Raw genomic sequence first — 16047 nt, 5'->3', positions numbered from 1 at the left:
CGGGTCAGGCTCGTGTCGGGTTGAGTCGGGGCGGGCTCGGGTCGGGTCGGGCTTGGGGCAAAAGCGGAGGGACTCGGGCCGGGTCGGGCTTGCCTCCACAGTGGTTCGGTCGGGTTCGGGTCAGGTTCGTTTTCCCAACCTAAAGTAGGACTGTAACTCACACACACATTCACTCTTAAACACACTCTCAAGAGAAGATAGATAGAAAAGTACAGGGTAAGAGATGCTCAGAGTTCAGGTTGTAAAAGTCTGTTTCATGAATAACCTGTGGGATCTGCCTCGGAACGTGATTTTTAAAAAGTTACAGGCCTGTTTGCTGGTGGTCTGGTATTCGTTGGGCTGTTGCAGTCTCCTGGTTGTTCACTTTGGGTTGAAGATGGTGCTGATGTCTTAGGTCAATTCTCACCGGTAGAAAAGTCATTTTTAGCAAAGGCTAAATATCTAAATATCTGTATCTAGCTTCCAACTTGTCTCAGCAGGGTTCAATGGTATTGGCTGGGATCAATCTCTCTCTCTCTCTTTCTTTCTTAGCCTTGCTGGAATTCAAAATGGCTTCTATGTTGCTGTACTGTGAGACCTGAGGACAGACCATACTGATGATGATGTCTCTAGTATAATAAAAACAAGAAATGTTGGAAATACTCAGCAGGTCTGGTGGCAGCATCTGTGGAAAGAGAAGCAGAGTTAACGTTTCGGGTCAGTGACCCTTCTTCGGAACTGACAAATATTAGAAATGTCAAAGGTTATAAGCAAGTGAGACGGGGGTGGGGCAAGAGATAACAAAGGAGAAGGTGTAGATGTTGTCTCTAGTCCTGTCCTGAAAAGATGCCCCCTTTGTTCCTCAAAACGATGACCTTTTAAGGTGAATTTTACAAGGGTTGGTTTCGTCCCTGTGACTTCAGGTTTCAGTCCTAGCTGTGTTGTATAATGGCTTTGATGATGGTCCCCTTCTGAGGAGATGAGGGTGGTTCACACTCCATTGTAATGGAGATTATTCGGAGACGGGAAGTCTACGAAAGGTCTTGTCGTATTGTGTTTGAATATAGCTCACATCCAGGTGTGATCATCTGTCGCATTTCCATACAGATGGAGCTGAATTGGTTTTTAGTCTTAGTAGACACGGATGTGGATTTGAGGGCAGGAGATACTGAGGGTCATGTGGCTTGTCCTCCATTTTGTTGATAGCGCATGTACCAGTCTCTTTAAATTTGTTCCAACATTTTATAACTCTTCATTTTGTTTCTGTATTTTCATTGCTGCACTTCTCGTGAGCGTGACAGAACTGAATTCAGCTCCCAGCCTCACCATCATCCTCAACTCCACAGCTGCTGTTGTGCTGTCTGTTGGCCCTTAAGCCCTGGTTAAGTTACAGCCTTCTCTAGTGCAGAACCTGCAAAATGGAGGTCAACCTTTTTGGCTCTTGGCAGAGCCTTTGTCCTTGTGTGCTGATTCTACCCTCCTTCCCAGCTGCTTGCTCATACTGAACTTGCTGTCCTTGACAACCTCCTGAGCTCGAGAAGTTGAAACTCATCCAGAATTTAATGTTTCATAGTCTATTTAGCAAGAGTCTCACACATCTATCATCCCTGTCCTTGCCAATTATCAGTGCCTTCTGCCTTGGCATTAAGATTCTTGTTCTTGTTTGAAAATCTGCCCGTGGCTTCACTTCTTGCTGCCTCTACACTCCTGTCCAACCCGATATATCAGCAGGCGCCCTCAGCTCTTTTGACTACTGTGAATTTGTCTCTCCCTCTGCTCCAACATCTGCACCAGTGTCTTGACCCACCACACACTATATAAACCTCTCTGTCTTGGCCACCTCTTCCCTCACCCTCAAAAGACTCTCCCAAACTGAATTCTTTCACTGCCCCTTCAGCCACCTGCAGATTCTTCTCTCACACATCCTGTGCAATCTTTTCTGATCTTTGTAGATCTGCTAAATCAGTGTAAGATGTAATGGCTGATTTTAGAACAGAGGTCAAGGTTACATTGCCCTCTCAACAAAGTTGCGGATCCAACCCCCCCAACACAGGACTAGAGACTATAATCTAGGCTGGTACTTCAGTGCAGTACTGCTAAATGCTCAACTGTCGGAGGTGCCATCTTTCAGATGAGATGTTAAAACGTAGTGCCATCTGCCTATTCAGATGGATGATTCCTTAAATTTTTTTGTATTCATTCATGGGATGTGGGTGTCACTGGCTATGCCAGCATTTATTGCCCATCCATAATTGCCCTTGAGAAGGTGGTGGTGAGCTGCCTTCTTGAACCGCTGCAGTCCATGTGGGGTAGGTACACCCACAGTGCTGTTAGGAAAGGAGTGCCAGGATTTTGACCCAGTGACGGTGAAGGAACAGAGATATAGTTCCAAGTCAGGATGATGTGTGACTTAAAGAACAAAGAAAATTACAGCACAGGAACAGGCCCTTCGGCCCTCCAAGCCTACGCCGATCCAGATCCTCTATCTAAACCTGTCGCCTATTTTCTAAGGGTCTGTATCTCTTTACTTCCTGCCCATTCTTGTATCTGTCTAGATAAATCTTAAAAGACGCTATCGTGCCCGCGTCTACCACCTCCGCTGGCAACGCGTTCCAGGCACCCACCACCCTCTGCGTAAAGAACTTTCCACGCATATCCCCCCTAAACTTTTCCCCTTTCACTTTGAACTCGTGTCCCCTAGTAATTGAATCCCCCACTCTGGGAAAAAGTTTCTTGCTATCCAACCTGTCTATACCTCTCATGATTTTGTACACCTCAATCAGGTCCCCCCTCAACCTCCGTCTTTCTAATGAAAATAATCCTAATCTACTCAACCTCTCTTCATAGCTAGCGCCCTCCATACCAGGCAACATCCTGGTGAACCTCCTCTGCACCCTCTCCAAAGCATCCACATCCTTTTGGTAATGTGGCGACCAGAACAGCACGCAGTATTCCAAATGTGGCCGAACCAAAGTCCTATACAACTGTAACATGACCTGCCAACCCTTGTACTCAATACCCCATCCGATGAAGGAAAGCATGCCGTATGCCTTCTTGACCACTCTATTGACCTGCATTGCCACCTTCAGGGAACAATGGACCTGAACACCCAAATCTCTCTGTACATCAATTTTCCCCAGGACTTTTCCATTTACTGTATAGTTCACTCTTGAATTGGATCTTCCAAAATGCATCACCTCGCATTTGCCCTGATTGAACTCCATCTGCCATTTCTCTGCCCAACTCTCCAATCTATCTATATTCTGCTGTATTCTCTGACATTCCCCTTCACTATCTGCTACTCCACCAATCTTAGTGTCGTCTGCAAACTTGCTAATCGGACCACCTATACTTTCCTCCAAATCATTTATGTATATCACAAACAACAGTGGTCCCAGCACGGATCCCTGTGGAACACCACTGGTCACACGTCTCCATTTTGAGAAACTCCCTTCCACTGCTACTCTCTGTCTCCTGTTGCCCAGCCAGTTCTTTATCCATCTAGCTAGTACACCTTGGACCCCATGCGCCTTCACTTTCTCCATCAGCCTACCATGGGGAACCTTATCAAACGCCTTACTGAAGTCCATGTATATGACATCTCCAGCCCTTCCCTCATCAATCAACTTTGTCACTTCCTCAAAGAATTCTATTAAGTTGGTAAGACATGACCTTCCCTGCACAAAACCATGTTGCCTATCACTGATAAGCCCATTTTCTTCCAAATGGGAATAGATCCTATTAGACTTGGATGGGAACTTGCAGGTGGTGGTGTTCCCATGCATTTGCTGCCCTTGTCCTTCTAGGTGGTAGAGGTCGCAGGTTTGGAAGGTACTGTCTAAAGAGCCTTGGTGCTTTGCTGCAGTGCATCTTGTAGATGGTACACACTGCTGCCACTGTGCGTCGGTGGTGGAGGGAGTGAATGTTTGTGGATGGTGTGCCAATCAAGCGGGCTGCTTGAATTGTTTTGCTATGTTTTGAGTCATTCTTTTTAATTTGTATATAAAAATGAAAGTTTGCTGCATGTTTTAGATTATTGTTTAGATTTTGCTCTTAATGACTTGAACCAGTGATCTCAGGAGACTAGCCAGACAAAGGTTACCCATTAGAAACACTAGCTGAGATGATAAAGGCATGGATGAGGGTTTAAGTGACAGATGGGCTGAGACAGGAATGGAGATGGGTAATGTTGCAGAGGTAGAAGTAGCCGTCTTTGTGATGGAGAAGATATGGGGTCAGTAGTTTAGTTCAGGTTCAAATAGTATACAGAGATTGCAGACAGTCTGGGGTTCAGCCAGAGGCAGTGGCTAGGAAGTGGGTTAGAATCAGTGGCGAGGTAACAGAGATTGCTGTGGGTGGGGGGGAGTGAGGGGTTGGGGTGATGGGGGACCAAAGTCATAGACTTTGGTCTTCCCAGTGTTTAATTGGAGGAAATTGTGGCTCATCTCGGAATGGATATCAGACAAGCAGGGGTTGAGAGGGGTGGTGGAGGTATAGAGCTGGATGTCGTCAGTAAACATGTGGAAGCTGGGCTCATGTCTGCAGATAATATCACTAAGGGATGGTATGTTGATGAGGAATAGAAGAGAGCCAAGGTCAGATCCTTGGCTGGACTCCTGGTCACGGTCCAGGGGCACCAACAGCAGTGTTATCTGATGAGCCTCTAAACATCCTGGCATTAGGATCTGATTAAGCAGCTGGTGATGAGTAAGACTGGTATGCAGCAATGGATCTGGAAACCTATGGCATTGCTGATAAAGTCTAGGAATCTAGTTTAGGCCAACTAATAACACTTTATTATATATACTATTTATACTCGCCTCAAGCCTCCTTAGCTGGCATCCTTCGTGCTACTACTTGCTTCTTGCCAAAGTCCATTACCATGTGACTATTACAACATCATCTCTACAATGGGAGGGGTTGCTCTCACTGTCTCCAACATTAACCTTTATATGTCCTTATACTGCATCTCCCCCCAAGTCTTTATCAATATATTTTCTTAAACATATATACATTCTTGACTTAACCTACTACCCTTTCTCTCCCCAAGTTTCTGACTCACAGATTTAGTCTGTTCAGAGGTTTCACGACTCTCCCCGATCTTGTTCTAGTCTGAGTGGGATGATCAGGAGTCTTCCTTGCAATTCTGGATCGCTGACTTGGTAGATTTCTACTAAGGATTGTTCAACTTCATCTGGGACTTCCAAATGAACAATTGACTGTTGCTTCTGGGGAATAGGGATACTGTTTCTCCTATTTTGACATATGTTTCCTTCAGTTGTGTGTACCACATACGATCTCTCGTACGTTTCATCTCTGGATTATAGTACCTTCCCTTTCTAGGTCACGTATCCATACCCTTTGGCCTTCATTCAGTTTCGGTAAGTCTCTGACACAAAATCTTTTGTTGTAATTTCAGGTTTGTTGGCTTCTGTAAGAGTTTTCCCAGTCTCTTATTCTCTCGTAGTCCGGACATTCAATCCTGGAAGCAATTTTTTAGGCAACACAGGAAGTTGTGTTTTTATCTTGCTGCCCATCGGTAACTCTGCAGGTGATAGTCCACACATCGACGGTGTAAATCAATAAATTAGAAGTGAGGTTGGAAGATCTTCATTCTTCTTCAATAAGGACTTTATGGTTCTTGCACCTCGTTCCATTTCACCATTCGACTGTGTGATAATGTGGTGAGGTGTTGAAATCGCATTCTTGTCGCAAAATGTGTGAAACATTCATTCGCAAATAGTGGTCCGTTGTCTGACAATACTTTGTCAGGGATACCATGTGTTGAAAGATGTCTTCCTAACCCTAACCCTAACCCTAACCCTAACGTCTTATAACTGCTTCTGTTGTAGTTAAATATTACCTTCTCATTTCTATCCACCTTGAGAAATCATCGATGATTATGTAGGACTTCCCGTTGAACATGAATAAATCCATACCTAGACGTTGCCAAGGTCCAGTCAGAAATTGAGTAGTTAACAGTTGTTCAAGCTGTTCTGGTCTTTGTCTTGCACAGATGTGACAGTTCTGGATCAGATTTTCAATGTCTTTGGATATTCCTAGCCACCACACTGATGATTGTGCTTTTGCTCTGCGCATTGTTATTCCCCCATGCGATGCCCTGCCACTATGGCCTCTTTTCAAAGTTAAAGAGTCTGAGTATATTTGGATTGTCCTCAGAACTGAAGTCCTCCAATCCCAGGAATGTCTTGTGACTCTTGGCACAGGGAATCAATTGGAGTCAGTACAGATTTGCAAGAGCTGCAATGCATTTTCAATAACAGCTTGCAAATATATAGCACCTTTAACTTAGTAAATAACTATAAAATAATCAAAAAAATTAATACATCGTGGTTAAAATGAGTTGTTACCAAAATTCATTTTAAGTGGTGGCACTTAGTGATCTTTGTTTAACCATAGAATGTAAGGGACTTTTGAAATCATGAACGCTATCTACTGATAATCTTGAAGCAATGCCTTTTTTCTGACAGCAAACTGAGTTCAGGAAAACTCATGTGATAATTATCATGTGGGCCAGTTCTCTTTGCTGTTAATTTTAATGAAAAAGTGGGCCTGGATAAAATGGCTGGGATGCTACTTATGTGTGAAAGTGGTGTGTAAGAGTGGCTAGTGTGACCATTTAAAAAGCTGTAGATTGAAGCTGTTTCCGTGCAATACAACCATGATGTACTGCATTTTATAATATCTTAGTAAACCCAAGATTTGACCCAGTTCTGGTCCTTTGCAAAATATTGCTTTTGGTTTGAAGTACTGTAATTTTATGGCTCCACTCAGCTCCAGTGACCTGATCTCCAGTGTTTGCTCCTGCTCGCCCAGGACAACATCAGGAGAACCTCCAGATGACCCCTTAATTACTGTCCAACAAATTGACATCTTCGTTATCCACAGCAGGGTCTACAAGGGGTGGGCGAACTGCTCCAGCAGGCACGAGGACAAAACATTTGCCCCGACTCTTGGGCAGAACTCAGAACAGCCCAAGTAAGGCCAGAAGTCGGAATGGTTAGTACTTGGGCTCCCACTGCTGCTGGGTTCACCTGTCTGAATTTGGTGGGACCAGCTATCATGGGAAACATCAGGTTTCCAGTGCTGCCATCTCGTGAAGGCATTATGCTCGCAGTTGGGGTGACAGAGGACATCCCCACAAAACAGATACCTAACCCGTGCAGTGAAGACAGAATGTTTCTTCCTATTTCCATTTTTACTTGTGCTCCCTATGTTCTGTTTCTGATCTGACATAGAACGTAAAATCAGTTGTTGGTGTGACATAAAGGGAAAGACAGGCTTTGCTGTGACTGATGACTTATAGTATCATGCATTTATAATCTATAAATCTGTTAAATCATATGGGGAGATCTTTGGTCCTGTCTCATCACTCAACTTGGAAGCCAAAAACAGGTAAACACAAGTCCCTTGTCAAGCGGCAGTTGCTTAGCATTAACCTGCTCACTGATACTCAGTTTGGGTTCCGCCAGGGCCACTCAGCTCCTGACCTCATTACAGCCTTGGTTCAAACATGGACAAAAGAGCTGAACTCAAGAGGTGAGGTGCGATTGACTGCCCTTGACATCAAGGCAGCATTTGACCGAGATTGGCATCAAGGAGCCCTAGCAAAACTGGAGTCAATGGGAATCAGGGGGAAAACTCTCTGCTAGTTGGAGTCATACCTAGCGCAAAGGAAGATGGTTGTGGTTGTTGGAGGTCAATCATCTGAGCTCCAGGACATCACTGCAGGAGTTCCTCAGGGTAGTGTTCTTGGCCCAACCATCTTCAGCTGCTTCATCAATTACCTCCCTTCAATCATAAGGTCAGAAGTGGTGAAGTTCGCTGATGACTGCACAATGTTCAGCACCATTTGCGACTCCTCAGATACTGAAGCAGTCTGTGTAGAAATGCAGCAAGACCTGGACAATATCCAGGCTTGGGCTAATAAGTGGCAAGTAACATTCGCGTCACACAAGTGCCAGGCAATGACCATCTCCAACAAGAGAGAATCTAACCACCTCCCCTTGACATTCAATGGCATTACCATCACTGAATCCCCCACTATCAACATCCTAGGGGCTACCATTGACCAGAAACTGAATCATAAGGTCAAAAGTGGGGATGTTCGCTGATAATTGCACAATGTTCAGCATCATTCGCGACTCCTCAGATACTGAAGCAGTCTATGTAGAAATAAAAGCTAAAATTGAACATGCTTCAATGCAGGGAATGAAATATAATTTTCAGATGCTGTCTTCAGTTCGAATGCTGTTGCTGGGCATCTTGTAAGACTCGCCAGCTCCCTGATGTGGAGGGTGGTGTGATCCACTGGCTCCCTGGTGTGGAGGAACGACCTGCCAGCTCCCTGGTGTGGAGGAGATGACCTGCTGGCTCCCTGGTGTGGAGGAGATGACCTGCTGGCTCCCTGGTGTGGAGGAGACGACCTGCTGGCTCCCTGGTGCGGAGGAGACGAACTGCCGGCTCCCTGGTGCAGAGACGAACTGCCGGCTCCCTGGAGCGGAGGAGATGACCCGCTGGCTCCCTGGTGTGGCGGAGGCGACCCGCCAGCTCCCTGGTGTGGAGGAGATGACCCGCTGGCTCCCTGGTGTGGTGGAGATGACCCGCCGGCTCCCTGGTGCGGAGGAGATGATCCGCCGGCTACCTGGAGCGGAGGAGATGACCCGCCGGCTCCCTAGCGCGGAGGAGATGACCCGCCAGCTCCCTAGAGCGGAGGAGATGACCCGCCGGCTCCCTGGCGCAGAGGAGATGACCCGCCGGCTCCCTGGTGCGGCCAATACAAACTCTAGAGATGAGGAAAATCTGAGGTTTAATCCACGGTCTGTGCTGAGGTAGCTATACTGTGGCAGAGTGGTGTAACTTTGTATTCTGGGGTAACTTTTTTTATTCATTCATGGGATATGGGCATCGCTGGCTAGGACAGCATTTATTGCCCATCCCTCATTGCCCTTGAGAAGGTGGTGGTGAGCTGCCTCTTTGAACCGCTGCAGTACATGTGGGGTAGGTATACCCACAGTGCTGTTAGGAAGGGAGTTCCAGGATTTTGACCCAGTGACAGTGAAGGAACGGCGATATAGTTCCAAGCCAGGATGTCTGTGGCTTGGAGGGGAACCTGCAGGTGGTGGCGTTCCCATGCATCTGCTGCTCTTGTCCTTCTAGGTGGTAAAGGGTGCAGGTTTGGAAGGTGCTGTCTGAGGAGCCTTGGTGTGTTGCTGCAGTGCATCTTGTAGATGGTACACACTGCTGCCACTGTGCGCCAGTGGTGGAGGGAGTGAATGTTTGTGGATGTGGTGCCGATCAAGCAACTGCTTTGTCCTGGATGGTGTTGAGCTACTTGAGTGTTGTTGGAGCTGCACCCATCCTGGCAAGTGGAGAGTATTCCATCACACTCCTGACTTGTGCCCTGTAGATGGTGGACAGGCTTTGGGGAGTCAGGAGATGAGTTACTTGCCGCAGGATTGTCCAACTTTGCACTCTCTGCGAGGATCCTCGACTGCCAGGACTGTATACTGGAAATTGAGGCACAGGCTGCACCTGATTTTCTAAGCATTTAAGTTAATTTATCTGTACTTGTGTCACAAATTGCCCAGGTCCAAATAACACTCTGACGTTTGTCAGACAAGATGCACTCCCTTTAAAGCCAGTTATCTGTCATTTACTGGGTCTTCCTGCAGGCACTCTTACATTTTATTTCTGACGATTGGTTCTATGTGCTTTCTGCCTGTTGAATCTGTAGTAGCCAGTATGGCTCCACGCCCTTCTTGAATACGGGAACTACACTTGCCTATTTTCAATCCGTCAGATGTTGTCTAGTGTATCACGAATGCCCTCTAAGTGTGCTGTGATATAGTTCATCAGTGAAGGGGGATGTACCGGTTTTTAGCCAATCTGAAATCTCAATTTCACTGGCATCTAAATACCAGAGTTCACACGATGGGCAAGATCAGAAAATGGTAAGGGGTGGTGTCGGGCCCCATTCCTGATGTCATGGCTCCCTGCCATTTTGCCGAGGCGAGGAAGGCTGAACTTGGCCTTCGCACCCAAGGCCAATTGAGGCCCTTAAGTGGCCAATTAATGGCCGCCTTAGGGCAGTCTCCTGCCTCCACACCAATTTTGTGGAGTTTTGAGGGGCCTGCCATTGCAGGGAGACACCGCCGGGTCAGACCTGAAAGCCTCCCAGTGGGCTTGGGTGGGAGGGGGGGGCGGGGCGTCCCTCCTCTTGGGGCAATCCATGGCCCCTGAGGGTCACTCCCGTGGTAAGACCACCCCACCCCCCCACCTCCACTTACCTGGTGTCTTCATCAATCTTCTCCTCTGCAGGGCCTCTTGCAGTACTGGCAGTAGCCACTGCTCCCAGTGGTACTGCCGGTGCTGCTGAGCTGCCGGCCCTCCGATTGGCTGGCAGCTATGGAGGCGGGAGTTCGTCCCTTAAAGGGATGGTGTCCCTGACGGCGGTCAATTAATCGGCTGCCAGCCATCAAGTTGCAATGGGGGTCTGACAGAGGTTTCTCCCCCAGCCTTTCAGCCTGCCTCTGTGACTCCCGTCACCAGGATAAAATACGGCCTGGAATGTCTGTTGTGAGATTGTATCTTGTTAATGTTCTCAGATTACAAAGCTCCGAGCAGTAGCCATTTAGCAAGGTAAGCATTTCCCAGTCATCCTCAACTGTCTAACTCCAACTGTCCCTTAGCATTTTAATTAACTCTTCTACTGTTCCTTTGCAGTCACACATGGGATGGATCTTTTTGTGAACTGGTATTGACTGCTAAGTTCTTTTCCCATTTACTATCAGAACCTCCTGCAACGTATTGCCTCAACAATGTCATTGTACCCAATCTTTCAATGATAATAAAAACAAAAGATAGGAAAGAGTAAAATCTGTAACTGATTATTTATTGATCATTACTTAGAGTTATAGAGTCATTTATGACACAGGAGGAGGTCGTTCGGCCCATCAAGTACACGGAGCTATCCAATCAGTCCTACTCACCTGCTTGATAGCCATAGCCCTGAAAGCCTGTTTCCCTCAAGTGGGCATCCTACTTTATTTTAAAGTCATTGATTGTCTCAGCATCCACCACCCATATGTGCAGCAAGTTCCAGGTCATTGCCACCCGCTGCATAAAAAAGTTCTTCCTAATCCCTTGCATCTCTTGCCAAAAGCCTTCAATCTGTGTCCCCTAGTCCCTGTACTGTTAGTTAATGGGAACAGTTTTTCCTTGTCTACTTTATCTATATCTGTCATAATCTTGACAATCCTATTCAATCTCCCCTCAATCTCCTATGCTCTAAAGAGAACAAAACCAGCTTTTCCAACCTAACCTTGTAACAAAAATCCACCATCCCTAAAACCATTCTGGTAGATTTCCTCTGCACCCTCTCAAGGACCTAAAGTGTGGTGACCAGGACTGGACGCAGTACTCTGGATGAGGCCGAACCAGAGTTTTATAATGGTTCAGCATAACTTCCCTGCTTTTGTACTCAATGCCTCTATTTATGAAGCCCAAGATCCAATATGCTTTATGAACCACTCTCTCAATATGTCAACATTTGCAGCAGCTTGATTTTGAAAGGGCGTCCTGGTGGTGGTGGTCTTGCTGCCTCATTTCCACATGTGTTGCCATTGTTCCATCTCCATCATGCAGTCCAAGCTTTTTCCTGGTGATTTCTTTGTTAACGTCAGTCGCATTTAGGAAATGAGAATCTCTGCAGAGCTCGGTAACTATGGTTCCTTTGTTTTCAACTCAGGCTATCAAACTATCCCAGAGTCAGACCAAGAAGAGAGAATGACCGTCCCTGCTGCAGCTGGAACATCCTCTAACCATACACATGTAACAAAGAAGCTGCCAAAACCTGGTAGGTGGTGCTTGCAAATATAGTAGCATAGCATTCTGGTAATGATCTTGTCCTTGGATTTTTTTTGTGATTATTTTCAATTTTTTCCAGAAATTTGCCATCAGGTGTCATAGTCTGGAAGCCACTGCCCTCAGCTGGGAGGACCAGGCAATTTTCTCCTGTGATTGACAGGCAGTGTGAATATTGGGGTACAAGCTGAAATGTGGGGTGTGAAATTGGTCTGTGTCAGTAGTGCAAATAGCAAATTGGCAGTCGTAATGGAAAAGAAGATTGTGGTGTCAAACGGGCTGCCAATTCACTGAACCGGTTTCCCACTACTGGCTTAGTCCAGTTTCACTCCTATTGCTGTTCTTGTGCTCCATAGCACGAGGATTCGTCTACAGGGTAGTGGAAGTTCTCTCTCTGGCCTGTACATAGCTCTGGGACTTGAGCCTCCAGCAATCTGAGAGACGGACTGAGCAAGTGGGCGAACAAAAATGTAAAATTTCGCCAATCAGATTTTTTTAATCCTTCCTGAACTGTTCCATTTCTTATCAAAAGAAGAGAAAGGATTTTGAATGTGATTGATTGATGAACTTGGCTTTTATTGTTTGACCGGTTTAGAAAACTACTGCTTTCCAAAGCTTATTTCAAAAATTTTGTAAACTCCTAATCATTATTTGGTCATCACAGCGAGCTCCGAATTGCGCATGGTTGATGAAAATAATTTTCAGCCTAGTTTAATTACAGTTTCCATTCGGTTAGCTGTTTATTTCGCAAGATGCAGTACAGAATCACAGAATAATACAGCACAGAAGAGGCCCTTCGGCCCATCGAGTCTGCACCGATGCATTAAAGACACTAGTAGTGCTCATGTTAAATGCTCTGGAAATCAATGAGGCCAAAGGAATGGCCTCCTGACAACGATAGGTATCATAAATCATGTCCTTTATATTGCCATCAATTTTATTATAACGAATGCCATCAATGGCCTTGAATAAAACACGTTTGAGACTCTGACATTAATGTAAATTATCCTCATTAACAGTTTTTGTGTGGCTCACAAAGTTGAAACTATTAAAGGTTTTTCCTACTGTCTTTTAACTGAAAAGTTTCCACTAGTTTGCTCATATAATGCAGTATTAATAGTGCTATAGAACTGTCGCAAATAATTAATCTTCAGCATGAAATCGCAGTACACAATGGCAGCTTGCAAGCGCAGTAGTAACATGACACTGAAGTTCCTCTATATTTTGTTGAAGGCATCAAGTGGTTTATTTGAAGTTTGTATCTTTGATGAGATGCTGAATGGAGGAATTTCACATCAGCCTGTTGACGAGTTCTGTGCTGTTGTACAGTGTGCTTCACCCACTAATTTCAAAACTTGAAGCAGGTGGAATAACAGCATCATTTTACAAATCTTATTAATTTGCCTTCTGCTGTTGAATAAAATAAACTATCCTTATTACTAAAGGATAATTAAGACAATGAAGATGTTAGCTGAAACACTCATGCAGCCCCATCAATCTCAGCTAAATAAATTGATATTTATGGGAATGGTAGTATAGTGGTAATTTATTTATTTAGAGATACAGCACTGAAACAGGCCCTTCGGCCCACCGAGTCTGTGCCGACCATCAACCACCCATTTATACTAATCCTACATTAATCCCATATTCCTAACACATCCCCACCACCACCTACCTATACTAGGTGCAATTTATAATGGCCAATTTACCTATCAACCTGCAAGTCTTTGGCTGTGGGAGGAAACCGGAGCACCCGGCGAAAACCCATGCGGTCACAGGGAGAACTTGCAAACTCCGCACAGGCAGTACCCAGAATTGAACACAGGTCGCTGGAGCTGTGAGGCTGTGGTGCTAACCACTGCGCCGCCCGAATTAGGAGCAGAAGTATGCCATTAGGCCCCTCTAGCCTGCTCCGCCATTCAATAAGATCATGACTGGTCTGTTTGTGTTTTGAATTCCACACTCCCATCTACCCATATTCAATGACCCTGCCTCTACCACATTCTGAGGCACAGAGTTCCAAAGTCACACAACCCTCTGAGAGAAAACATTTCTACTCATCTCTGTCCTAAAAGGGCAACCCCTAATTTTAAAACAGTGCCCCCTTGTACTGGACTCACCCACAAGAGGAAATATCCTCTCCACATCCACCTTGTCCAGACCGTTCAGGATCTTCTATACTTCAATCCAGTCTCCCCTCACTCTTCTAAACTCCAGTGAAAACAAGCCCAGTCTGTCCAATCTTTCCTCATAAGACAACCCACTTATTCCGGTATCAATCTAGTAAACCTCCTCTGAACTGCCTCCAATGCATTTCCATCCTTGCTTAAATAAGGAGACCAAAACTACACTCAAGTGGTCTCACCAATGCCCTATATAACTGAAGCATAACATCCTTACTTTTATTTTCAATTCCTCTCATATCAAGGATAGCATTCCATTAGCCTTCTTTATTACTTCCTGTACCTGTATACTAACTTTTGTGACTCCTGCACGAGAACACCTAGATCCCTCTGCACTTCGGAATTCTGCAGTCGTTCTCCGTTTAAGTAACACTCTGCTTTTTTATTCTTCCTGCCAAAGTGAACAACTTCACATTTTCACATATTATACTCCATCTACCAGATTTTTGCCCACTCACTCAACCTATCTATATCGGTCTGCAACCTCCTTATGTCCTCTTCACAACATATTTTCCTATCTACCTTTGTGTCATCTGCAGGTTTAGCTCCCATGCCATTGCTCCCCTCATCTAAGTCATTGATATAAATTGTAAAAAGTTGAGGCCCCATCACAGACCCCTGCAGGACTCCACTCATCACATCTTGCCAATCAGAAGACTGCATACCCTCTGTTTTCTGCCAGCCAGCCAACCTTCTATCCACTCTATTCCAATATATTCTAATATGTTACCCCCTACACCATGAGCTCCTACTTTGCGCAATAACCTTTTATGTGGCACCTTGTCAAATGTCTTCTGGAAAACCAAGTACAGTACGTCAACGGGCTCCCCTTTATCCACAGCACATGTCACTCCTTCAAAGAACTCCAACAAATTGGTTCAACATGATTTCCCTTTCACAAAACCATGCTGACTATTCCTGATTACCTTGGGTTTTTCTAATGCCCAGCTACAACCTCCTTAATGATCGATTCTAATGTTACTGAATTAGTAATCCAGAGGCCAGGACTAATGCTCCAGAGACAGGAGTTCAAATCCTACCAGGGCAGCAGGTGGAATTTAAATTTAATTCATAAATCTGGAATAAAAAGCTAGTCTCAGTAATGATGACCATGAAATAACCAGATTGTCAGAAAAACCCATCTGTTTCACTAATGTCCTTTAGGGAAGGAAATCTGCTGTCCTTATCTGGTCTGGCCTATATGTGACTGCAGACCCACAGCAATGTGTTGATTCTTAGCTGCCCTCTGAAATGGCCGAGCAAGTCACTCAGTTGTATCAAATCACCACAAAAAAGTTGAAAAAGAATAAAACCGGATTGATTACCCAGCATCGGACTAGGCACCGGAAATGACAAAGGCGCACCCTGCCCCGTCGACCCTGCAAAGCCCTCTTCACTATGTTCTGGGGACTTGTGCCAGAATTGGAAGAGCTGTGTCACAAACTAGTCAAGCAATAGCCTGTCATAGTCATTCTCACCAAATCATACCTAACAGCCAATGTCCCAGACGCCTCCATCACCATCCCTGGGTATGTCCTGTCCCACCAGCAGGAGAGACCCACCAGATGTGGCGACACAGTGTGTACAGTTGGGAAGGAGTGGCCCTGGGTGTCCTCAACATTGACTCAGACCTCGTGAAGTCTCATGGCATCAGGTCAAACATGAGGAAGGAAACCTCCTGCTGATTACCAACTATCGCGCCCCCCCCACCGCTCCCCCTTCAGCTGATGAATCAATAATCCTCCATGTTGAACACCACTTGGAAGAAGCACTGAGGGTAGCAAGTGCACAGAATGTGCTCTGGGGACTTCATTGTCCATCACCAAGAGCAGGCTCTGTAGAATCACTACTGGCATCGTGGTAATGTCACTGAACTAGTAATCCAGACACGCAGATTAATGCCTGGGGACACAGGTTCAAATCCCACCACGGCAACTGATGGAATTTAAGTTTAATTAATTAATTCATGAAAATCTGGAATTGAAAATTGATCTCAGTA

At 45.5% G+C, this 16047-nt stretch overlaps 1 protein-coding gene across 7 annotated transcripts in view; it reads left to right on the top strand.

The window, feature by feature from the left end:
- Positions 1-16047, top strand: part of bbs9 (Bardet-Biedl syndrome 9) — a 689521-nt gene that overhangs the window by 429144 nt on the left and 244330 nt on the right. For 6 of the 7 annotated variants that reach the window (XR_010975118.1, XM_068032600.1, XM_068032602.1 and 3 more), the window contains one exon: positions 11750-11857. Coding sequence is in view for 6 of the 7 variants with exons in the window: in XM_068032600.1 (XP_067888701.1) it covers positions 11750-11857 (108 nt within the window). In the remaining variant the exon portion in view is untranslated. Of the gene's footprint in view, positions 1-11749; positions 11858-11947; positions 12869-16047 lie in introns of those variants that run through there. The other variant, XM_068032603.1, reaches the window with a different exon arrangement.

The sequence above is a fragment of the Heterodontus francisci genome, chromosome 5, assembly GCF_036365525.1.
Source record: "Heterodontus francisci isolate sHetFra1 chromosome 5, sHetFra1.hap1, whole genome shotgun sequence".
In the NCBI taxonomy this organism is placed as follows: Eukaryota; Metazoa; Chordata; class Chondrichthyes; order Heterodontiformes; family Heterodontidae; genus Heterodontus; species Heterodontus francisci.
Note: the sequence above shows the minus strand (reverse complement) of the source record. Positions and strands in the feature narration are given on the sequence as shown.